General features: G+C 44.3%; 2 protein-coding genes across 3 annotated transcripts in view; both read right to left on the bottom strand.

Annotated features, from left to right (window-relative positions):
* Positions 1–3,966: 3,966 nt before the first annotated feature.
* LOC146799809 (uncharacterized) lies at positions 3,967–23,727 on the bottom strand. Its single transcript, XM_085620678.1, has 2 exons — positions 23,666–23,727; positions 3,967–5,760 (listed from the first exon to the last, which is right to left on the bottom strand). The coding sequence occupies exons 1-2, from the start codon at positions 23,725–23,727 to the stop codon at positions 4,929–4,931; spliced, it is 894 nt and encodes a 297-aa protein (XP_085476804.1). The 3' UTR covers positions 3,967–4,928.
* The window catches only part of LOC146799810 (uncharacterized), a 146,179-nt gene continuing 142,840 nt past the window's right edge, over positions 23,024–26,362 (bottom strand). For both annotated transcript variants that reach the window (XM_085620679.1, XM_085620680.1), the window contains exon 7: positions 23,024–24,785. In XM_085620679.1, coding sequence (XP_085476805.1) covers positions 23,986–24,785 — 800 coding nt within the window. In that variant the 3' untranslated portion in view covers positions 23,024–23,985. The remainder of the gene's footprint in view (positions 24,786–26,362) is intronic.

The raw sequence follows: 26,362 nt of genomic DNA on the forward strand, positions 1-26,362 counted from the left end.
TGTCCATCCACAAACTGATAGCCAGTACATTTGGATACTTTGCAGTGTATATGTGAGCAGGTTGTGCTGGTAGATGTTGAGTATTTTGTTCTCTTACACATTTATTGTAGTTTTGGAGTGAGTCGTTTCTTATAGCTATGGCATATGGAGAGCAGCTCTCTTGTTTTCAGAACGAAAGATGGTGGTGTTCTGACACATGCTAACAATGTAATTTGTGATTGCATCTGTGATCATCTAGAATTACTTCTCCGTGACAAGCAGCAGTTTGTGTCACCCGCTTTGAGTTGTGGAATGCATCCTTAAAAAGCCTTTGTCGCTCTTTTATAGCAGCTCCACATTAATCAGTATTTAGCAGCAGGGTGCACGGAGACAAGCACTTCAAAAACTGTTTTTCTTCAAAGCCATCCTGCTTATCTTGTTATTTATTAATTTACGCTGGAAAGTCACTGTTAATCTTCTTGATTTTAGAATTCCAGAGTGCTTGTGGATTCATGTTCACTCCCTCTATCACCTCTTTCCCCCCTCCCAATCAGCCCCAGATAGATCGCCCTCACATCCAAACATGCTTTATTTAATCGCTCTACATAGTGCATCTTTTCGTTCCCCTCCCCCCAACCTCAGGAAACTGCAAGCACTTCTCCTTTCATTCCTTGTCATTTTTTGCATTTTGAGTTCAAGCCTGGGCAGCGCATGTACACACCGCATAAAATCACTCTATGCCACATAACAACAACCCACATAAATACACTCCACACTATGCCACATAATTCCAATCAGCATCATTTCACTCAACGCCACACAGTTCCACACCACACTACACAAATTCACTACACACCACACAATTCCACAACTAACAATTGCAATTCGTGCCACATAATTCCACCCCAAACAACATACATCCACTCCACCCCAAAACAAAACACTGATAAAAGACATTCTCATTTATGCTAATAGCTCTAACCCTCGCAAATGCTAGACCTAATGGCATTGCCACACATTCCAAAAGGACGGTGGAGTGCTTACATAGACATAAAAGGCATATAATATTTATACTTTAATACTTACAAACTTGCTAACAATACAGTATGCATGTAATATTCAGGTAAGTACAAGCCCATGTGTGCTCTTCCTATTGTTGTCTCCTGAAGTAGTGCAATTGCAGCGCTGGGGGGAGCACTTTATACATGCACAAATTCCATCTTTCCCCTTTCTTTTAAAGCAATCCTCGTACCACCCCAGCTTTCCTCTGTTTCCTCTCCATCCTCTTTCCTTCCTATGTCTTTAGATAGGTCAAATGATCACTTGACTGCAAACAAAAAAACATAACTAGGAAACATTGTCATTTGCAACGCCAATAGCTCTAACTTTCCCTAAGGCGAGACCGATTGCATTGCAAATGCTTGTTTATTTTTTCTAAGGATGTGTCCACTGCAGGGCCAAAGAGGTGCTCCTGGTCAAAAGGTTGATTAAGGATGGTATTTTGTACCTCTTGTTTAAAACCAGATACCCTGAGCCAGGCATGTCTGCGTAGCAAGACACTAGTATTTAGTGCGGGGGACACAGTGTCTGCTGCGTCGAGCGCGCATTTAATGGATGTATTGGTAATGAGTTTGCCTTCTTGTATAAGGTCATTGGCTTTGTCCTTATATTCTTGAGGTAGATGTTGGACGAGGGTTCCTAGCTCATCAGTGTGGTAATGTAGCACCACACTGAGGACATTCCTTAAAGGGAGTCTGATCCATCGACGGCCATCTTTACCGGCGCGGGTAGGCCCAATGGCGCGCGTCGACGTTCGCAGGCGTCAAAGTTTTTCAATGCTGTCGTCGAGGGTGCACGTCGAAAGAAAACGCAATCGAGACAATACCGTCGGTTAGCTGTGATTGCGCATCGAAATTGGGTTCGATAACAACCCTGACCGGAGCGCATCAAGTCACATCCAAACCCGATGGCGGAAAAAAACAATCTAAGGATGGAGTCGATGCCCATGCGCAATATCATCCAAGGGAGTAGTCACCTATCTCGTGACTACAAAGACTTCTTCCAAGACAAGAACAAGGTGCAAGCATCCGAGCCCAACACCAGGTGGCGATCTATGCACAAGTATGAATTCTGCAGCTCATATGCCTCGAACATACATTTTACCTTTTCCATAACTCATCCTCACTGTTGACTGAGTCCTCTTTAATTACCTGTGGTGCCCACATAAAATTCCTAAAGGTGTTAAAGAAACCAGAACTTACTCCAGTTTGAGCAGTACCTGTGATGCATTATCCACTTGGTAGCTCTCCCCATGTTGCGCCTGAGACACTCTAAACAACCTTCCTACAGCATGTTGTGCCCCAGATATTGCCTGTTGAAGGCTTGGTGCGACAGAGCTGGAACTCAGTTCCAGTCAGGTGAGGTCCTGTCTGTCGGTTGGTACTACAGTTCCTGTAAATGATCGCTTAACTGCAAACTCTTGAATGGAGACTGCACGAACTGCAATATGGGCACCTAAAGCAAACAAGTGTTCCTTGATGCCAGCCAGAAGGTGCCAATTCAATCCTTGAAATCCCAACCACCACAATGACTTTGGACCAATTTTTACAATTACGGGTCCATTGAACCCTTCAAGAGTGTTTCTATAATTTAAGGCTAATGGACACTCAATAACATAGCCCATATTATCCTGGTGAGTCTCTGTTTAATCCAAAGCACCTGCTGTAATCCCAGTTTTTAATTGTGTCCATATCGATCGGCATGGGACGATCATTGCATCTACAGGTGTACTGTCGGCACCATCACTGCATCTATAGGTGAACTGCAGGAACCATCACTGACGCTATAGGTGAACTGCCAGGACCATCACTGCATCTACAGGTGAACTGCTGGGATCTGCACTGCATCTACAGGTGAACTGGGGCACCGCCACTGCACCTACAGGGGAACTGCTAGAACCATAAATGCATCTTAAGGTGAACTTCCAGGACCATCAATGCACCTACAGGGGAACTGCCAGAACCATCACTGCACCTACAGGTGAACTGCCAGAACCATCACTGCATCTACAGGTGAACTGCCAGGACCATCACTGCATCTACAGGTGAACTGCTGGGATCTGCACTGCATCTACAGGTGAACTGCTAGAACCATCACTGCATCTACAGGTGAACTGGGGCGCCGTCACTGCACCTACAGGGGAACTGCCAGAACCATAAATGCATCTTAAGGTGAACTGCCAGGACAATCAATGCATCTATAGGTGAAAAGCCGGGGTTAACATGGCCAGTTACAACTATTCTGTGGAATGTCCTGGCCTAGGAAGGGACACCAGGGATACATGGTTTCTGGCACTGACAGGGAGTGTGGGAATGAAAGCTACAGTATCCTTTAATTTTCTATATCTAAAGTCAGATTGAAGAGCATTGATACATTTGAAGAGTTACCCAGAGGATCACATGTAGCATCTTTCAATACAAAAATGCATATAATGCTTCATGCAATCCTTCTGCCATTTCTGAGATTTGTAACTAGCAGGTGTTACAGGTAGCTACTTTAACAAGACTCAATTTACTGTACTTGAAGTATGAAAGACTAAGATGGCATTGCTGGGGTTCAGTCTTGTCATCCGTGACCAAAGTGGTGATCACCTTTTAACTCACAGAGCAATCTTGCTGGCTTGAATGTTAATGAGCATTACATATAATATTTACTTACCACTGAGCACTGCATCCTGTTTAGGGTTGAAGATAGGTTTCCACATATTATACATTCTCAAAGTTTGTTTTCTTAATAATGTCTCCAATAATCGTTCCTTTTTCTAATTACTAAGTCATGTCCCTGACCAGACACCAAACTTTGAGTGTGTTATTGAGCCATACTGTCCCTAGACTGAATCCTTTGCAGTAATTGATCCAGTGATCAACGCTCTCTAACCATTACAAGAAAAGGTAATTATATTAAAAGACAACACAACTCTTTGGGGTATAATGTTGATACTATTTATTCCATTTTTATTTGTTTCTGTAGTCAAGATGTGGTGTAACTCATTGACAATTTGTGCTTCAACAATAAACCTGAAACATATATTTACTGCTACATGTAAGAATTTTTATTTTGCTGCACAAATTGACTAATGCCTCTGCAGATTTTATCAACTAATACTTAGTCATTGAAAAAAATACCTTGCAAAAGTAACTTTTAGTGAAAATACCACTAACAGCCTTATGGTACAGTGAAATATTTTTATGAAAGGAAAACCTGTCCAGCTTCTGTATGGTAGTTCCACCCGCAGCACAATCTAAAGTTAGGGAACAGAAGATTAAAGCATTTTTGTGACTTTTTCTTAGTAAAAAAAGTTAATAGAAAAGATAGATTAAGTAATTGTTTAAGACTTTTTAACCTTTAATCCCATGAATACACAATTGTTTGTAAAGTCTTCCAAGTGTGTGCGACAAATGATGAACTGTGCACATGTTTACTGCCCAACAATGGGCCACAAAATGTACAGTGCCCTGGTAGCGATTTATTCGGCACAATCGCACCTTTGATGTTTTCTACAACTTGGTCTACATTTTGGCCTCAGTGCTTACTCAAGTTAATGTTTGGAGAGTCAGCAGAGGTTCTTACTCTCTGGTTGGGTCTTCCTGTGTCTGGTCCATCATCAAGAAGCACAATCCAGACACAGTCATGGTGTTAAACTGTCTGTAATTGTCAATGGAAGAACCTGGATCATGTTACTACCTGTGCAGTGTACACCTACTCGGTACTCACCACTTACTTGACTAATCCCTCTATCAATTGTAATTTCTATAATGACTCATACGCAATGCCGGACCTGCATGAGACTGCTCTAAAACTACCTTCCTGTTCGCTGTATTAACTGTGGCCTGAGGGGTTTCCAGTTTGGTCAGTCTATCTTCTAGCTCTGATGCTGTTACTGTTGATACTCAAGTATGTTTTCTGTGATGTTCATTAAGATGGCTTTTCTGAATGAAAGTTTTGTCACACTTTGTACATTTATATGGTCTTTCTCCAGTATGGATTCGTATGTGATCATCTAGATTATATTTGCGATTGAACCTTTTGTCACAAAAAGTACACGCATGTGGTTTTTCAGCTGAGTCTATTTTATGGTGTGATATCAGATGGCTCTTAGAGAAGACACGTTTTGCACAATCTGTTCCTGTATAAGGCTTCGCCCTAGAATTTATTTTTCCATGTCTATGAAATGCTTCCTTCAAACTGTAGCCTTTATTGCCTCCAATACATGCATTTGCTCTCTGAGCTTGTTGGGTGTCTGAAATCGGTGAATACATTGTATTGCTTTCATATCCATTATCTGGATCTGATCTCTGTATGTTGGGGTCTCCTAGATCAGATCTCCTTAGGATGGGGTCTTCCAGATATGATCTGCTTATGTTGGGGTCCTCCCGATCTGATCTCCGTATGTTGGGGTCTCCCGGATTTAATATTTGTATGTTTGGATCTCCTGCATTTGATCTCCGTACTCTGGGGTCTCCAGTGGGTAGATTGAAATGAACATGGCTCCTGAAACTGCTTTCGCTTGGAGTAGACTTTGTTCCCCCGAGTTCCTCATAACATTCAGACCATGTCTGGCTTCTAAGGTTTGTGTCTTCATTAGCACTATGGCGGGCTGTTATGTTAATTGTTGCTGATGATGGTGGAGTTCTTTCGGAGAATTTTATAGAGTCTTCCACTTTCATTTTTCTGTTAATGATTTCAACACCTATTGCAATGCCAGAAGAGTCAACAATTAATCTTCAGTATGCAAGACAAAAGAGAACAGTTTCCTAAGCATATTATTCTGAATATTCTGAATATGCACACTATAGAAATATCAACATTATTTAAAAAACAAATGGGATTTTTGTCAAAACTCAGGATGTGTACATATAGAAGATCCCTCAAGTTGGTCATTTCCTGTAGAGAGTCAAATCATTATTTGCATAAGACAATTTATATTCTGGACCTGACCACCAGCAAGGGGCTTTGGACCCTCTACTCAGTAACATCTAGTGAATTTCATATTGAGGGCTGTTTGTTGGATATGAAGAACAGATAACCTACCTTTAGAAATTATCCTTCTGGTGGATACTCTATTGAACCGCAGATTCCTCTCCTTGTGAATATTCCCCAGGCGTCACACTGGATCCGGAAACTTTAAAGCAGTAATCCTGCAAGCCAGTAGGTGGCACTGTGTGGCCAAGCAGGCAAAATGCGCCTCTCGACAAACCAGGCTCTCCAGGAAATAAACATATGTCAAAGTGTGAACTGACACTCATGTAGCAACCTGGCAGACATCGAGGACAGGCACTCCCCATTGCCTGAACAGCGGCACTGCCTTACCTCTGTTGGAATGAGTCAGCGTACCTTCTGAAGGCTGCTCGTTAGCCAATGTGTAGCAGATACTGATGCAGAAGACAATCCAGGAAGAAATGGTACCTTTTTGCACTGCCTTGCCTTTCTCTGCCCCAGAGAATCCAAAAAAGAGTTGATCATCCACACAATGCTCCTTGGTACATCAATATAAAAGCTCAGCGCTCTTTTGAGATCCAGCCGATGCGTGTGCGCCATGACCTATGCCTGTCTCAGGGAAATGCGGTCTTTTTGGACTGGGTGTTTCAAGCGCTACCCTTGTGATCGTAACATGCAACTGCCTTTACCTGGATTTAAGTGACATGAGCGTGGTGGTGAAATCATACCCATTTTGTATTTGATAGTGATCAGCAGTGTGAACAGATCTTTTTTCCTGTGTCACTGGAATTAAAGTTCCATGTCTGTGTACTTAACTTACCCTTGGCCTGCATGGATTGTGTGTAGCACCAGAAAGCGTGATACTTGCGTGTGTGTGATGAGGTGTGTGCCTGCGTACGGTACATTACATGGAGAACTGTGGGTTCCATTTTAGTAGCACAGAGCCTGGCGAGGCTTGAGAGGTGAGGACTGCAGCACCCAGACAGGAGATGTAGATTGCTAACATTCCCGAGTGCTTGGGTGGGAACATTCTGGGGTAGCAGAGCATCCTCACTGCAGAACAAAGGTTTCTTTGATTACAGGAAGAGTTATTGGTCAGTCAGGCCTGGGCTCATTGTCAAGGAGCTGGTGGAACTGGTAAGGTTGGCCTTGGATTCTTGATAAGAGAGGAAGGCTTAGGACTTTGAACCTTTTGAAGGCATATTTCAAAGGAGGCGGTCAGCCCAGTGGAATTCCTGGTTAATCCCTTGGCCTGTGTTGTGACTCAGTCAGAATTGGAGCCACTCCTGCTGTGGCAAACTATCCCTTTGACAAAGGGAAGTGCAAAGGAGAGAGCCCCCGAATTTCAAAGGACCAGACACAAAATCACAGTTGTGCTTAGACTATAAAGGTGCGAACAAGTTGTGCAACACCACTAATCATCACAAGAAAGAAGACCATCAAAAGTTTGAGCTGCTGGAATCAGGGCTGGGGAACACGGTTTGCCACTCTCCCTGGTGGGTTAAAGGCCATGACTCAGGAAGTCAAGACCATTTGTCATGAGCCTAGAGCAAGAATCGTCTGCCTACCTGCTAAGACAAGAGAACCATGTGAGGAGGAGGAGAGCGCTAGGGGGGAGTGAGGCCCAGCAGGGATTAGTGGATCATGGAGAGCATAGTGTGAGATGCTTAGTCTGGAAAGGGCTGCTCGCTGCAGTAGAGTGGGCTGCCTGACCAATCATGCCAAAGTAGAAGACCCTGTGAGAGTCAGGAAGGTGACCACTGTTCAATGCAGGTTGTAGTTCGTGTGTATGCCAAAGCCGGCAACCCTCATGAGCCAGAAGGAGAAGCCACTGTGAAGACAAGGACATCCCTCCACGTGCTGGCTCAAGTTGGCGATGTGCCAGGAGGGTGGCCACTGTTAAGTCAGAGCTGTTTCCCTGGTTTGTCAGGCCAAGGAAGCTAGGAGAAACATTAACCAATCACCGTAGGACCAGAGTGAGAGCAATAAAATGAGCTATTCAAAGATTGAGAAGGCCCTCAGAGTCTGGGGACTGAAGCTGGGGAAAGAGCGTCCTGGTTCTCCCATGATTTCCGGAGCCATTGGGCTGGGTAAGACTGTTCCAGGCTGTTGAGCCTGCCTGGAACTTGAGCATTGCTATAGACTGACTCTTAGCTTTTGTTGCTTGTTCCATCTTCATTCTCGAAAGTGGACTAACTAAACCCACTAGAAAGGAGAGAGGGACTAAGGGACTTGGGGAATCCACCCATGTCGGGAAATGAGGTGTGAGTGTTGGGTTAGGACGCCTTTCCCCCCTTGGACAAGAATATGGGGTGGCGCTAGGTCTAGGGGGGACCCTGATTTAACATTCTGTAACAGGGACCCAACCTGTTCCTCACTCAGTTTGGGGAAGGTGAATAGAACAGCGAAGGGGAAGTGTGGAGTGGGCATTGACAATGCTGGACAGCGAGGCTGAAGTTACAATAGTTCGACAGAACTTGATGGATTGTCTAGTGGGAGTAGCGCTGAGTGGATATATCACGGTGGAAACACCTGATATGAGGGTAAGCGCCCTGCATTGGTTATACGAAGTACAGCTACGGTTGGAAAGGGAAGTACCCAGGTTTATTAATTACCTCTTTTAGGAGGAACTCACTCAGGGTTATGACATTTTACTGGCCGAGAAAGATTGGTCATCTGAGTTCGTAATGGATAAACCAAAAGGAAAAATTTTAATTTCACCGGCTTTCAGAAACCTCGTTACACATTCATAAGCTAGGGAGGGGGCATTAGCGCCAACTACCGCGTTATACCACAACCATGTGGGGTGGGATAACGTTTCACCTTACCAGGACATACCCATGAGGACAACCCCACAACCTAAAAGACAATACCCTTTAAAAATTGAAGCAAAACAACAAGTTAGGGAAATCCTAAAACAACCTGAATATCAAGGTGTGATTTAAAGTTGCACCTCTTCAAGGAATAATCCTCTATTTCCAGTAATTAAATCAGATCAATCATATTGTCTAGTATTGGATTACAGACATTTGAACACAGCTACTCACACATGTGCAGTACAAAATGCACACAGTGCTGCACTAATGAATAACTGTGCAGAAAAAATGCAAAATAAACACTTTATATCTCAAACGGATTCTTCTGCCAAAATATAGAGCATGGAAGCAGATATTTGACAGCCTTCACCGCGCTAGGCTTAGAGAAAATTTTGACATTTACCCCAGGGGAATAAGAATAGACCTGGGCTGTTTTCAGCCAGTCACAGAATTACTTCTTTGAAGATAAGTCACTGTCATATGTCGATGGCATATACTTAACAGATGATGACCTGATGGAGCACTTGACCAGAGTGGACCGCATATTTTTGGCGTTTGGTCACATGTGCTATAGATTCAATTTCCAAAAATTGCCCACTCCAATGTCTAATTTTTGGGATAAGAGCCGGCAAGTGAAGGCAAGAGCCTGGCGACTTATTTTTTTTTTTTTTTAGAAAATTGTGCATTGCTCCAACCACCAACGAATCTGAAACAATTGCAATCTCTATTAGGATTGCTACATTTTGGCAGAACATACATTCCTGATTACGCAGAACAGGTCAAACCATCCTACAACCTTGTATGTCCAGACTTTTCATGTACAAAATGAACACAGGAACAGACAGAAATTTTACATTCCAAGCTACGTCAGTATCATGTGTTTTTCTTGCTGGACTGTATGTTAAAAGCTGACATGATAGCTCCCAAAGACTTAGAATACAAATGTAAACGCAACAGCAGGTGTAAACACTACAAACCTGGTGATACATGTAATTGAGGGTACTTCAGGGTACACGTATTTCAGTGCAACTATGGTGACACAGTACTGATTGCATATAAATCACATCTCTATACAAATGCTGAAATGCGTTTTGCACCAACTGAAAAGATTCTAACGGTTCTGACTGCTGTAGTGAGAAAACATGCACTGGCACAAGGAAAACGAAATATTGTTGTGACCCCAGTACTGACCTTAGAGGTGGTTACAAGAGTTACTGTGCCAAACGCAAAAGCTCTACATCCAAGATGGATACAATAGGCAAACTCTCTCACTGCAGCAGATGTGGATTACAGATTTGACTCTACATTACAAACACAAGCATTTCTCCAGTATGAGCAAGAATATCCTCTGTCTAATGAAATAATGCCTCTAGATCGCTATGACTACATCATTTACACGGATAGTTCTGCACAAACTGCCATAGAGTCAAAACAGCAATATTTAACCGCATGCGCAGTTGTAAATAGCTGTAAGCAGGATGGAACATTCCATTCAGAAAAAACCTACACGCAGTCACTAGGTGATTGCACAGCACATCTGTCAGAACTTAAGGCTCAAGTACTAGCACTACAAAATACAGATGCTGGATTTCCCATACTGATTGTGTGTGAATCGTATTACTGTGCACAGTCATATAATGAGTATCTTCATTATTGGAGTCAGAATGGATTCAGAGATTCCAAAAACTGCACAGTGAAGCACAAGTTGATTTGGCAATAGGTGGCAAGACTGAAAGAATGTCATTCATACATGAACTCATCAACGTGTTGGTATGCACATTGCAGGGAATTCATTGGCTGATGAGGCAGCAAAGGCGACGGTTCGCACCGTCACAGTTGCTGTGATAACTCTTTCCAGTAGATATTAGATAGAGACATCATGGTGGCTATCAATGCTGCGTGCTGCGGGCAATGATAAACACTTGCTGTAAGATTTTCCACTCTGACCCTCCTACAAATTAGATGCAGAAAACATTTTATATGCTCAGATTGCAGGAGTGGGGAACAGAGTGATACCAAACTGTGATCACAGACTAAGACTAATACTGGCTGCACATAAGGGTCTGGCTTCTGCACACACAGGGGTGGCTGCTACAATTTCTCTATTGCAGCAACGCTATCGGTGGCCGTGTGTTTATAAACAGACCAAGAACTTTGTCCTGAGATGTGACATCTGTTTACAGCTGAAGGCTAACATCTTGGCGCGTCCACACAAGATGCCGCTTTTGATTTCCAGCAAGCCTCTGGCTTGTGTGTATTTGGACCTCTGCGGCCCCCTATCATCTGACAAGGCTTACAAGAAGGTCTTGGTGGCAGTGGATTCCTGCTCTGGATTCCTGTGGGTAGGGCCACAGAGATCGGCTGAAGCACAGACAGTTATAAAGGATCTACAAGTCTTTATTGGGGCATAAGCAGTTGGAACATTACATTTCAACCAGGGTCCAGCGTTTAGCTCTCGGACTTACAAAGAGGCCATGGAAAGTTTGAGTGTGACCCTGCGTTTCTCATCTCCATACCTTCTTGAGGGAAACACGACAGCGGAGAAGAAAAAATTAGACTTAAAGTAGTGTTTAATAGCAAGGGTATTAGGCTCTGGCCGCAGTTGGTTACATCATCTACACCTTTTTAGGTCTCGCCTGCGTGGGCTGCGTACATGCGCAGTCTCGCTGGCGAGATGTAATGTTTTGATGTATTTTCTGTAAAGGGCTTTAAGCCCCGACCCTCTTTTCCATTGGCCGGCATCACCGTTTATGCTAAACGGTGTCCAGCCATTGGAAAAGAGCTGTTTGTGACGTTTTCGTTTGGCTTTTTGAGCCGTCCCATTTGGACGGGCTTGTCTGCCTTCCGTGCATCGCGAAAGGTTCCCTATCTTTATGGGGCCATGTGTTTCAAACACATGTCCCCATAAAGACAAGAAATCGGCTGCAGCGCGGTCCTCTTTCACATTCGGACCGCGCAAGCTGTTTGTGTTGATCTAGCTGCCTCACTCATGTCGGTCTCTGTTCGGTGTTTGTCACATTCCCTCCTCTCTCTCTCTCTTCAGGTATTCTTCTCTGCCCACACCCTTTCTATCTTGTTCTGTTCATAACATCCCCCCTTTACTACGACGCCTCTCTCATCTCTGCTCGCACATACACCATGTCCTCTCTTTGTCGCTCTGTCTCTCTTAGCTGTCGGTCCCGGCTCTCTCTTCCCTGTTGTTGCTGTCTTTGTCATCCATGTGGGTTCCACAGCCTCTCCTGGTCTGTCTGTCGTCCCCTCTCTCACTCATCAAGCCCTCTGACTCTCTTTTCGCCTCTGACTCGTTCTCTGGCCTCTGTTGTTCCTCTATGCCCTTCTGTCCTTCTTGCAGCCTCTCTCGTCTCTGACACCACGGCCCTCTCCTCTGCCCCAGTCTCACTGTCTTCCTCCACCTCCATTGAGGATGCAGCGCTCCCCCCTCCCCACTCTCTTTCCTTCTCGTCTCCCCTCAGCCGTTACTGCATTCGCACAACCTCTTGCTGCCTCCCCTACCTCTTGTCCTCAGATGCCCTCAGACAGCAGATAACTCTCCCTCCCCCTCCAGGGTCACTAAAACTCACTCCTTCACCCTTCCCGCCCCAGACAGAAGAAGCAAGGAGTAGACATCAGTGACACTCACAGTGAAGGATGTCTGCAGCACTCGTCTGTGCAGCAGAGTCCTCAGGCCGCTGCTGAAATGGGGCTTAGGGGGTTAATGCACCTGCTGCAGAGACCTGTGCGTAATCTGCACGGTACGAGTTCCACACACCGGCAGGACAGGGACATATCTGTGTGTCTGGTTCACAGAGATTAGGGTCAAATCCGAGCGAGGTAGCTCAAGGAGTTAATGCGCCTACTGCAAAGCTCTCCCTGTGTTTTAAGTGCATGCGTGTGACGCTTCAGATCACGTGCCTGAGTGGCAGGAGTAAAACGGCTGAGCGAGTCGATGCATCCGGGCAATGTTGGATGCACACGTGTGTGTGTGTGTGAAATGCCTGTTACACGTTCTAACCCATCATGCAGCTTTCTGGATTAAAACAACTGACTCAATCTTTCCTACTCCAGAGGCCATCAAAAGAGTGCCTCTGCTGTTGCTAGTCTTGCTGCCTGCCTCCGAACCGCTGCTAAAATTACAGCTCTCAAATCCTATGGCAGCGGCATCTCTGGCCGGTGAGGAACAGGTGATGCCGGCCAGCGGCTTCCTGTCCAGCTGCCCGCCTAACATCACAGGCCTATTCTTCACAGTGTGAAGTTTTCATGTGTGCAGAATCCTGCAACAAAGGAAAAGCTGTAAGTGCGTGAATTAGCACTTCCGTCTCAGTGTGGTGAGCGGGAAAGCCAATCAGAGTCCAGGTTTAGGACTTAGTCGGGATGTCAGGGAGCAGCACTTTCAAAGAATTGGCTATGAGGGCAGGAGTGAGGTGAGAGGGGTGATGGTGCTGGCAAACTGACGTGCTGATGGAGGGATGTGTAACACAAAGCGCTGTATAGTTCTATCCATTTCTAGGTGTTGTGATTTCTGGTCTTGGAAACAACCAGTCACGAGTGTCCCATAAAACCACTTTTTTCCTCAGTTTTATGGAGCGCAACTCGACCCGAAGGTATTAGGGCGCTTTACATGAGCTCCAGTTACATTACACAAGGACACATTCATGTTTTGTGTAGTCACTGGGAGATTGTGATGTGCCCAGAATCACAGGACGTTGATCCGACGCCGAGGCGCCAGCCTTGTTCCCTGTTCTTAACCTGCAGCTCTGTCCGTGGCACCCCCTTAGGTGTCCTTACCTCCTGAAAGGCACTTGAGCGCTGTTGACCGGCCATCCACTCAAGAATTTTGGTAAGGGTTATGCCTAAGGGTGTGCGAAATTTGCAAAGTTGACTTTAGAAAACTTCGCGAGTTTTTTTTCAAGATTTTGCAACTTGGGAAGTCCTACGCAAAGCTAGGTTGTTTGCGAGAAAAACATGACAAAACTTTATTTTTGGGGAAAATGGCGAAAAATACTTTCAGGGAATATATCTTATGTGCAAATCGTTTTGCATGAAGTTTCACCTATAAGAGATGACCATGAAGTTGACAAACTTTTTAAAGTAGTAATATCGGTCATGTTTCACAAAACGTTGTTGGCAATAGTAAATGCCCCTAATTACGCTGGCCCTGATTCACAATGCTATTTAAGCACGTTAGTTCCTTTTAGAAGCGCAAATAAAGTAATTTGTAAGGGCAACATTTAATTCTTGAACTATAAAATCACTAATGGTGGGAATTTACTCTTGGAACTTGAATTTGCTGTCATAGAAATTCTGCAGATATGTTGGGATTTCCATGTGAGCAGTGCTAACTGCAGGGGTACGTAGGGGGGCTTTTTTTGGGTGTGTCGACATGCAAAAGCTGGTGATAACTCATAAACTCACACGTTTTATGGGACTACGCCACACAAACTTACTCCTGTCAAACACAGGAGTAAATGTGTTTTCCAGGTGATTATAAGGAGGCAACAACTCCAATATTCTTGACTATCTAGGAGAGTGTTATGAACTTGTGGAATTTTATTTACAAGAGGAAACAAAAACTGTGTAAGTTCAAATTAATTTTTGAGCCACATTTCAACATGCAGAAATGCATATCTTATACATTTCCGTGTGTGGAAATAGTAACGTCTGAGTACCTCTCACCCTACATCTGCTGCAGATTCTCAGGATATTGTGTTGTATTCTAGCAGCCTTTGTATAGTGCTTCATACCAATGGCGATGCCTCAAAGCGCTTTAGAATGGATGAGTAAGTCTACTCTGTTTATTGGGATTGGTTGTCAGAGTGTGTTTACAATGTGGCTGTTGTGAAAGAAAATACACCAGCAATTCTTTATACTTTCCTTACAAAAGTCAGTATTTTACTAGACAATGCACATTTCTGTCCTTTTCCAGACAAGTTGTGTGAGTTGGGTCTTAGTGAGAGCTGCACAATCTATGGCGAGGCTATCTATTGAAGCAGGACTGTAATTCCACATATAAAGTGAAGTGGTGGAATTATGGAAACACTTTTTCTATTTTTAAGCCTGTAACAAGGGTGAGAGTAACATTAACCATGATTTTCTCTCCCTCCGAAGTTCTGGGAAGCTTATTATAGTTTGAGTTTCTTCTCTCAACACATCTGTCCAGAAGAACAGCCGCATTCCAAGGTGGGACTTGCTGTAAGGGGCACACTGTTAGCAGTGTTTGCACCCGCCTTGTGAGTGGTCCACCAAGGATGGGCCCCACGGAGTGTTTAGACATGAAGAGTAAGTGGCTGGCACATTAGGGAACGTGATGCTGACGTCTGCTCTTTTAAAGTCAAAATAAAGCACAATTCTTGCTGTTTGATGGGTCTGTATCTCTTAGTTAAATGTGGCCACAAAACAATTTCTTTTTATGTCCCTGCCACTCTCTCCCATTTTCATTTTTGTTTAGGGTCTGCTGCAATTGAAACAAGCATTTGCAGGAGGTCTCACATTTACGTGAGTTTAAGCTATTGGCATTGTAAATGACAATGCCTTTTAATTATGTTTTAAAAACGAAAACAAAAATAAAAGGCATTGTCATTTGCAATGTCAATAGCTCAAACTCGCGTAAATGCGAGACATATTGCATTGCAAATGCTTGTTGAGGTTAAGATGTGGATCCCAAACCGACTGCCAGCACAGTGGCGGCAGAAACACCATTTGACATCACTGAACATTTGGCTGTTTTATAGGAACCAAACTATTTCCAGGATGAACAAAGCAACTGTAGGAAGCTGGCTCTGTATATAGTATACCAAATTATGGTATAGTGTGCATAGAGTCCAGTGGATCCCCGAGGCTTTACAGAGGCCTCTCTTTTGTGGTTGTGTGATTGAGCAGGTAGGCATATCAGTGGGCTGTGTTAAGCATTTGTTATACACACTCAGGCAAGACATGATTACACACACTCAAAGACTGAATCTAAGGTGAATTGTTTTGTATAACATAATTGTTACATTTATTTTACAATAAAGAGAAACTCAGTTGCAGGTAAGTACCTGTTTAAAATAGCAATACTTTTCAGGTACTGTAAAATGAGTTTGCAAAAGCAAAAAGAATACTTTACAGTGATACTGAAAATACTTTGTGGTGTCAATCAACAGTAGCAGTAACTTAGAAATGTAAAAGATAGACACTTACGGCCTGATTACGAGTTTGGCGGATGGGATACTCTGTCACAAATGTGATGGATATCCCGTCCGCCGTATTACAAGTTCCATAGGATATAATGGAATTGTAATATGGCAGACGGGATCTCCGCAACGTTTGTGACAGCGTAACCCTGTCCGCCAAACTCGTAATCAGGCCCTTAGTGCAATGCCAAGAAATGCAATGCATTCCTACAAGAGGAAAACAGTTATGTACATTTACAGGCAAGTACACATCCAGTCTTCGGCGGTTTAGACCAACAGTAGGCAAGGGTCAGTTCAAGGTAGGTACTGCGCTACCAGCGGCACTGGGGTGGCTGAAAGCAGACGTCACTGAGTCCAATGTTAGTCAATGAACACTGGGGGCACCCACAAAGGTGCTGGTTGCAGGTAGGTACCCGCGGTTTTAGGGTACAGGCCCAGGGGTTTAGGCAAGCACAGGGGGCCACAAGGCAGCACCAACCATTCACCACCAGCGGCACAAGGGCGGCCGGGTGCAGGATGAAATCAGCATCAGGCGCCCAATGCAATCGGATTGGGGAATCTCAGTTGCACAAAGAGGATGCAGGCTACAACCTTGAGGTTGGAAGAAGGTGACCAACAGCTGGGAAGGTAAGTAGAGGTGTCGGAGGATGCTGGGGCACTGTCAGCTAAGCTCCCCAAAGTCGGGGGCTGAGGACGTGAGAACTTCTTTACTGGAGCCGGTCATGGTCAGGGTGACCCTTCATGAGGTTCCAGGAGTGGTCAGCCACTGATGGTTCTGAGGTCAGACTTGGGCCATGGGCGTTGAGTGTAGAGTGGGCAGGCGATGCTGTTCCAACTGGATCCGGAGTCCTTGGAGTTGGTTTCTTGTGGGCAGAGTCGCTGTCCTCGGGAGAACTGGTCTTTGTTGAAGAGCAGGTTAGTCTTCCTCGGGTTTCTGGAAGCCGCTGGTTGCAGGACAGGTGTCGTCTTCTTTGCAGAGTCTTTAAGTGGGAGCCAGGCCAGTAGGGCTGAAGCCAATTCAGTAGTCTTCTTCAGGCTTGGCTGCAAGGTGTCTTCGTTCTCCTTCTTAGCTCACAGGAATCGGAGGATCAAGGTTCAGGGGTGTCCCTAAATACTGAATTTAGGGGGTTACAGGTATTGGAATATAGTAGCCAATGGACTACTTACCTTTAAGGTGACTAAACCCTTTGTATGCCCCCTCCCTTTACGGAGGGGTCATACCCTAACCTGATTGGTTAAAATCCTCCCCTCCAACATGGAGGGTTTTCTAAGGAGGGGGCCACTTCAGCTCTGGATAACTTAGGGGTGGTCCTGGCTGAGAGGGGACACACCTCTCCTGTTTACTTATTTTCCTGCCGAACTTGCCACCAAAAGTGGGGCTTGGTCAGGGGGGGGAGCATCTCCACTAGCTGGAGAGCCCATGGCTAGCATGACACAGGGCAGGAAGCCTTTGAGGCTCACCACCCTGAATGCTGTTCCTACTTTGGAGTAGGTGAGAAGCTTCATCACCCCAAGCAGGCTTTGTTCCTGACCCACAAGAGCACAAGGGCTCCCACGTCAGGGGTCAGAAACATGTCTGTGTGTGGCAGGCTGATGCAGACCAGGCAGCTGCACACTAGTGAGTTGGTCGTTTTTCAGGGGGCATCTTTAAGATGCCCTCTGAGTGCATTTTATAATAAATTCAACACTGGCATCAATGTGGGTTTATTGTGCTGAGAAGTTTGCTACCAACCTTCTTAGCATTAGTGAAGCCATCGTAGATCTGTAGAGTTAGTAATGACAAACTCCCAGCCATGTACTCAATATGGCTTCACTGAAATTTACAAAGTCTAAGAATGGACTTAGACACTGTAGGGACATATTGCTCATGCAGCTACACCCTCACCTGCAGTATAGTTCACCCTGCCTTGGGGCTGTAAGGCCTGCTGGAGGAGTGACTTCCCTATGCCACAGGCAGTGTTTGTGGGCATGGCACACAAGGATGTGTGTGATGTCGACTCTTAGGTTTTGTCTTCACCAAAACACATAGTCTGCAATAGCAGTGTATATGTGTTAGGTGAGGGGTCTCTGATGTTGGAACAATACATGCTGCAGCCCTTAGAGAACCTCTCTGGTCACAAGCCCTTGGTGCAAGTGGTACCCTTTACAAGGGACTTACGAGTGGGCCAGAGGTGTGCCAATTGTGGAAACGAGGGTATAGATTTGTGGAAGAACACAGGCACTGGGAACCTGTTTGGAAGGGTTCTAGTGTACATTCAGTCAAAGTGCATCAGATATCAGGCAAAAAGTGGGGGGTGACCATGCAAAAAGGGGCACTTTACTATAGCAATGTCCAAGTTAAACGAACCGCCACTGGAGAAGTGAAGGTTGTACCAGCAAGAACCAGATTGGATCCCAAAGATCGGGGATCTGGTCCAAGAAAAGACTGCGGACAAAAAAGAGCTTGGGCTATCCTGCAGAGTGCCTGTGCCTGTTATTGCTGTTAAGGGTATACACTGTACTTCTTCCGCCACTTGTCAGACACAGCGACAAACATTTTGGCTCTACTAATCTGATCGAACCGCACTGTGGGCCTCATTACGATGCCAGTCGGAAAGACTACAACCATGTTGGTCGGAGGCTTTCCGACCAACATGGTAGGTTTAAAGTCTGACCGCCACTTTTGGATGATGGCGGTCAGAGTTTAAACCAGGGGGGAATCTGACAGTTCCGAAGAGCTCAAGGAGCCCGTCGGACAGTCGGAAATGCACCATAATCCCTTAAGGACGGTGTTTCCACCGTTGGGATTATGATGTTGGTTTTCGAAAGTCAATCCATGTCTGCCTTTCAGTCATGGATTGGCTGTCGGAATCTGACTTTGGGGGTCCCTAGGGACCCCCTATCCCCTTGGCCCTACACATTTGGGCCAGGGAGCATCTATGGTGTTTCCTCCAAACATCCCTGTACCGTGTGGCAGGCACCTCACATGCAGAGATGTTTACAAACTTGCATGTTTCAATGGGAGTTTGTGCTCAGGGGTGTGGAATTTAATAAAATATCTACTTGTCCATGGGGCAGGTTGCTTCATAAATGTACTTGTCCTGAAACTAAATCCACTTGTCCCTTTTGTGTCATGTAATGCGGAGACAAATTATGGTAGCAATCTCATTATATAAGTGCTCTGAAATAGCCTCTTTGATTATGCCAGGACTCCTTCCATAGTAGGGTTTGAATACTAGCCATTCCCTTATGTTGCTACGTTTCCGCAGATCTACATACTGGGGCTGAAGGTAATGGTAAGCAATAGGGTTGGAATGCCCTTTTTAGTCTGTGCAAACCTACTAACTAGCATGTGTTAAGGGTTTTCACTAACTCTGCTCTAATTTTTCCCCCATACTGAGAAATGCTAGAAATTTACTCCCGACAATGGCAGACATACAACTTCTTCCAGGGTTGGGGAAAAATTGGTTGGAGGGAAAGTGAACTTGCAAACACTCAGATTTTCGCATGAGCAGATCTACACCTGCATATTTGCTAATGCTAAATGCAGTTCTCAAATATTTTTTAGGAGTACTATTTTTGGCCTACTTCTGTAAAGTCTTGTGAATTCACGAAAGCAGTATATGTGCACTTAATGCAAGGACATGGGTGCACTTTTGAGACTTTAATAATTGGGCCCCTAATTAGGTCTGGAGTTAACATGACCTTTTGTGTTTATTAAAATGCCAGGAACTACTGTGGCAATGTGTGCTTTTAGAGACCAAAAACTATTTTTGCTTTTGCCAATGTTTTGTTATAATGGTGAGGCCTGGCAGCTCCCACACAAATTTGGTTTACAAAAACCATGCCAAAACAAGTCACGCATTGACAAAACCCAAAAGCCTAACCAACAAATTCAGACCTACTGGCTTTACCATTGCCTATTTATTTTTGTTTCCCATAATCTACAGTAGTTTAGTAAAATATTTTTTTCATTTTTCTGTGAACTTTTTATTTTGAACGGAAGAGAATCATCAATCTTGCTTTCAAGCTTCTGAAAATATTTGCATCTAATCAGAGAGCATTCCGGGAGCATTATACATAGCCTCATATTGCTAAACTTTGAAAACGTTTGTATACATTTTATACTGGAACCACTGTCAGTAGTGCAGTCCAAGCTTACAACATTTACTTAGAGCGCTCACCCTAATAATATAGGCTTTGCAATAATGAACCATAAATACAAATTTGAACAACATTGACATATAGACACAAATATTACCTTAACTGCATGCTTGTCTTTCCCTGGTCCATAATGTGGCATTGTAAACTGGCAGCCAAAGGGTTTGTGCTGCAGGGGGTTGGGCCTACTTGTCACAAGGACAAAATGCATATGAAAACTTGTTGCCCTTGACCCCAAACAATATGTCCCGGGCGTCGGGCTATAGGAATTCCACATCCCTGTGTGCTGCAGGTGTTTTCAGCCTGCCACGCAAGCTCCCATTAAAAAATGTAAGTTTCCGACCGCACACAGTGCGGTCACATCCTAATTGAGCAATCGGAACCACCGACCTATGGACCGGCGGTTCCTTCCACAAAACGGTGTCGGTCAGAAGCAAGTCTGACAGACATTGTAATGAGGCCCTATGTGTCAGATTCTCAACAGTAGGCCATGTGGAATCCTAGATAGCTACCAATCTCCTCTCGCTGCCGTTAAGGAAGTTCAGATGGAAGCTTTTATTTCAAATGAAGCTTGCTCTCTTCAAAGTGAGACAACAACAAACAACAATGAGGTATGTCTTCTACCTGTTTAAAAAACAATAACTACCATGCAGTCTACAAGTACAGAAACACATTATTCAATTCGGAATCCTAAAATGAACAAGATCTACGTCAATGGATCACAGATCGAGTCTTCTTCTTCTAACACGAACTAGCCTGCAGAGCTACCCCAAATTGACAGGACGACGTCTGGATACTACATTGACTTTGATGACTTCTAAGACGCATCAGAGGTTCCACTGCCTGCACCACCACTGCCATTCGCACTAAAGGTGCGTGTCTTCTGTTGTTGGCTAAAAAGAACATACTTTAATTCTATGAGGTTACACCTTTGGATTACAATTGCATTGCTTTTCCTAATTATTTGAATTGATTTTGTGACTGTGTTCTTCCTTCTCCTGAATGGACACTTTGTCCCAGAAAGCTCTGCAGTACACACAGTGAACTTCTAAAAACCACACACATCATCACACCATGAACAAAGAGGCGTGTCCCTGGTGAACACTGCACCTGCTCTAGTTCCGGGTGTGATGGCGATAGCACTTGCGAGCGATCGGCAAGTGGGTCTGGCGCTATATTAAAGTCCTCCCCCCATATGATGAAGGTGGAACCTATCTCTAGGATGCGTCCCCAAAGTCTGCTAAAAAACTCAGCATCGTCTGTGTTTGGGCCATAGCAGCTCACCATCGTTATCGTGTGATCCACTAATCTGCCCCACTTCACGCTATATCTGCCTTGTGGGTCTTGGAGATCTCCCATTGGGCAATATCTTACGACAGCCTTAACCAGGATGGCAGTACCTCTGGCATATGTGGAGTACGCTGAAAAGCAGCTGTGTGTTGCCCATCTTTTTTAAAAGGATGGTACTTTTTTAGGGTCGAGGTGTGTTTCTTGTAGCATTGCCACATGTATTTGGTGTCTGTCTAAATAGCCCAGAATCTGTCCGCGTTTGCGGGGGTCGCGGAGCCCGTGCACATTCCATGTTAAAAACATTGTATGTGAGCGCTTCATTCGGGTTTGTCTTAGTTGTGGCATCCGTGTTATCTCCAGTTATGGTCATTCTGTGGGAGTTGTTGCATTGAGGATATGCAAAGTGGTGTGAGTGTATGCATTCCAGTCTAGACATCTGAATTACCATAACATAGCAATATTATAAAAGTATACCAACAAGTACGTCCATCCCTCCACCCACACCCATTGTCCAATCCCGCCGGTGAATAATAACCCTCCCAATAATGTCCCCTAGTATTCTGATACATCTTACATTCTATAGACCACTGTAGTCCTCCCAACAGCAGGGCGGGCAGTTGCAAGAGCATTTTTATAACATTCAATGTGGTCTTAGGGCAATCCAGAGCAGTGCCCATCGAAATAAGAAAGGAAAACCAAATGACTAACTTTAAACAAACCAAATGCATTTTTTCAGGGGATTCCAGATGGGGAATACACTAGAGAGGGGGTCTACACTCCCCGCTGGAAAGCGGGTGTGCCCAAGAAGTCATGTTTGGAGAGTCGAGGTAATCGCCCCCGGCTGTATCGTCTGTGCAGGCCAGGGTCGGAGAGATGATTATCTAGCCCAGTGTCAGTTCAGTTTTATGCCTCAGGTATCTGCCCTGGGTAAGGCATGCAAGTTCGACATGTGCATGGGTGGGCATTACCTTTGTGGTTCCAATCTTTAATCTTCTTCCTGAGTTTGCTGTGGGGTGTTAAATATATGTGTCTTTCCAAAGTACGGGACTCATAACCTGGCAGGGTACAGCATCGAATACGGTATGTTGGCTTGTTGAAGTTTTTGCTTGACTAGCAAGAATTTTCTCCGTGCTTCCTGCACCGCCATGATGGAGTCCGGGTACATTGACACTTTATTGCCTTCATATATTAGTTCCTGTTTTTCTCTGGCCAGCCTCAACACTGTCGCGGTCTTTGTAATTAAGCAGCTGAGCCAGGAAGGGGTGTGGGGGGCACCCGGCGGTGGCCGAGCCACGAGGGATCGGTGGGCTCCTCCACCACTGGCTTGAATGTTAATGAGCATTACATATAATATTTACTTACCACTGAGCACTGCATCCTGTTTAGGGTTGAAGATAGGTTTCCACATATTATACATTCTCAAAGTTTGTTTTCTTAATAATGTCTCCAATAATCGTTCCTTTTTCTAATTACTAAGTCATGTCCCTGACCAGACACCAAACTTTGAGTGTGTTATTGAGCCATACTGTCCCTAGACTGAATCCTTTGCAGTAATTGATCCAGTGATCAACGCTCTCTAACCATTACAAGAAAAGGTAATTATATTAAAAGACAACACAACTCTTTGGGGTATAATGTTGATACTATTTATTCCATTTTTATTTGTTTCTGTAGTCAAGATGTGGTGTAACTCATTGACAATTTGTGCTTCAACAATAAACCTGAAACATATATTTACTGCTACATGTAAGAATTTTTATTTTGCTGCACAAATTGACTAATGCCTCTGCAGATTTTATCAACTAATACTTAGTCATTGAAAAAAATACCTTGCAAAAGTAACTTTTAGTGAAAATACCACTAACAGCCTTATGGTACAGTGAAATATTTTTATGAAAGGAAAACCTGTCCAGCTTCTGTATGGTAGTTCCACCCGCAGCACAATCTAAAGTTAGGGAACAGAAGATTAAAGCATTTTTGTGACTTTTTCTTAGTAAAAAAAGTTAATAGAAAAGATAGATTAAGTAATTGTTTAAGACTTTTTAACCTTTAATCCCATGAATACACAATTGTTTGTAAAGTCTTCCAAGTGTGTGCGACAAATGATGAACTGTGCACATGTTTACTGCCCAACAATGGGCCACAAAATGTACAGTGCCCTGGTAGCGATTTATTCGGCACAATCGCACCTTTGATGTTTTCTACAACTTGGTCTACATTTTGGCCTCAGTGCTTACTCAAGTTAATGTTTGGAGAGTCAGCAGAGGTTCTTACTCTCTGGTTGGGTCTTCCTGTGTCTGGTCCATCATCAAGAAGCACAATCCAGACACAGTCATGGTGTTAAACTGTCTGTAATTGTCAATGGAAGAACCTGGATCATGTTACTACCTGTGCAGTGTACACCTACTCGGTACTCACCACTTACTTGACTAATCCCTCTATCAATTGTAATTTCTATAATGACTCATACGCAATGCCGGACCTGCATGAGACTGCTCTAAAACTACCTTCCTGTTCGCTGTATTAACTGTGGCCTGAGGGGTTTCCAGTTTGGTCAGTCTATCTTCTAGCTCTGATGCTGTTACTGTTGATACTCAAGTATGTTTTCTGTGATGTTCATTAAGATGGCTTTTCTGAATGAAAGTTTTGTCACACTTTGTACATTTATATGGTCTTTCTCCAGTATGGATTCGTATGTGATCATCTAGATTATATTTGCGATTGAACCTTTTGTCACAAAAAGTACACGCATGTGGTTTTTCAGCTGAGTCTATTTTATGGTGTGATATCAGATGGCTCTTAGAGAAGACACGTTTTGCACAATCTGTTCCTGTATAAGGCTTCGCCCTAGAATTTATTTTTCCATGTCTATGAAATGCTTCCTTCAAACTGTAGCCTTTATTGCCTCCAATACATGCATTTGCTCTCTGAGCTTGTTGGGTGTCTGAAATCGGTGAATACATTGTATTGCTTTCATATCCATTATCTGGATCTGATCTCTGTATGTTGGGGTCTCCTAGATCAGATCTCCTTAGGATGGGGTCTTCCAGATATGATCTGCTTATGTTGGGGTCCTCCCGATCTGATCTCCGTATGTTGGGGTCTCCCGGATTTAATATTTGTATGTTTGGATCTCCTGCATTTGATCTCCGTACTCTGGGGTCTCCAGTGGGTAGATTGAAATGAACATGGCTCCTGAAACTGCTTTCGCTTGGAGTAGACTTTGTTCCCCCGAGTTCCTCATAACATTCAGACCATGTCTGGCTTCTAAGGTTTGTGTCTTCATTAGCACTATGGCGGGCTGTTATGTTAATTGTTGCTGATGATGGTGGAGTTCTTTCGGAGAATTTTATAGAGTCTTCCACTTTCATTTTTCTGTTAATGATTTCAACACCTATTGCAATGCCAGAAGAGTCAACAATTAATCTTCAGTATGCAAGACAAAAGAGAACAGTTTCCTAAGCATATTATTCTGAATATTCTGAATATGCACACTATAGAAATATCAACATTATTTAAAAAACAAATGGGATTTTTGTCAAAACTCAGGATGTGTACATATAGAAGATCCCTCAAGTTGGTCATTTCCTGTAGAGAGTCAAATCATTATTTGCATAAGACAATTTATATTCTGGACCTGACCACCAGCAAGGGGCTTTGGACCCTCTACTCAGTAACATCTAGTGAATTTCATATTGAGGGCTGTTTGTTGGATATGAAGAACAGATAACCTACCTTTAGAAATTATCCTTCTGGTGGATACTCTATTGAACCGCAGATTCCTCTCCTTGTGAATATTCCCCAGGCGTCACACTGGATCCGGAAACTTTAAAGCAGTAATCCTGCAAGCCAGTAGGTGGCACTGTGTGGCCAAGCAGGCAAAATGCGCCTCTCGACAAACCAGGCTCTCCAGGAAATAAACATATGTCAAAGTGTGAACTGACACTCATGTAGCAACCTGGCAGACATCGAGGACAGGCACTCCCCATTGCCTGAACAGCGGCACTGCCTTACCTCTGTTGGAATGAGTCAGCGTACCTTCTGAAGGCTGCTCGTTAGCCAATGTGTAGCAGATACTGATGCAGAAGACAATCCAGGAAGAAATGGTACCTTTTTGCACTGCCTTGCCTTTCTCTGCCCCAGAGAATCCAAAAAAGAGTTGATCATCCACACAATGCTCCTTGGTACATCAATATAAAAGCTCAGCGCTCTTTTGAGATCCAGCCGATGCGTGTGCGCCATGACCTATGCCTGTCTCAGGGAAATGCGGTCTTTTTGGACTGGGTGTTTCAAGCGCTACCCTTGTGATCGTAACATGCAACTGCCTTTACCTGGATTTAAGTGACATGAGCGTGGTGGTGAAATCATACCCATTTTGTATTTGATAGTGATCAGCAGTGTGAACAGATCTTTTTTCCTGTGTCACTGGAATTAAAGTTCCATGTCTGTGTACTTAACTTACCCTTGGCCTGCATGGATTGTGTGTAGCACCAGAAAGCGTGATACTTGCGTGTGTGTGATGAGGTGTGTGCCTGCGTACGGTACATTACATGGAGAACTGTGGGTTCCATTTTAGTAGCACAGAGCCTGGCGAGGCTTGAGAGGTGAGGACTGCAGCACCCAGACAGGAGATGTAGATTGCTAACATTCCCGAGTGCTTGGGTGGGAACATTCTGGGGTAGCAGAGCATCCTCACTGCAGAACAAAGGTTTCTTTGATTACAGGAAGAGTTATTGGTCAGTCAGGCCTGGGCTCATTGTCAAGGAGCTGGTGGAACTGGTAAGGTTGGCCTTGGATTCTTGATAAGAGAGGAAGGCTTAGGACTTTGAACCTTTTGAAGGCATATTTCAAAGGAGGCGGTCAGCCCAGTGGAATTCCTGGTTAATCCCTTGGCCTGTGTTGTGACTCAGTCAGAATTGGAGCCACTCCTGCTGTGGCAAACTATCCCTTTGACAAAGGGAAGTGCAAAGG

The sequence above is a fragment of the Triturus cristatus genome, chromosome 8 (assembly GCF_964204655.1).
Source record: "Triturus cristatus chromosome 8, aTriCri1.1, whole genome shotgun sequence".
Taxonomy (NCBI): domain Eukaryota; kingdom Metazoa; phylum Chordata; class Amphibia; order Caudata; family Salamandridae; genus Triturus; species Triturus cristatus.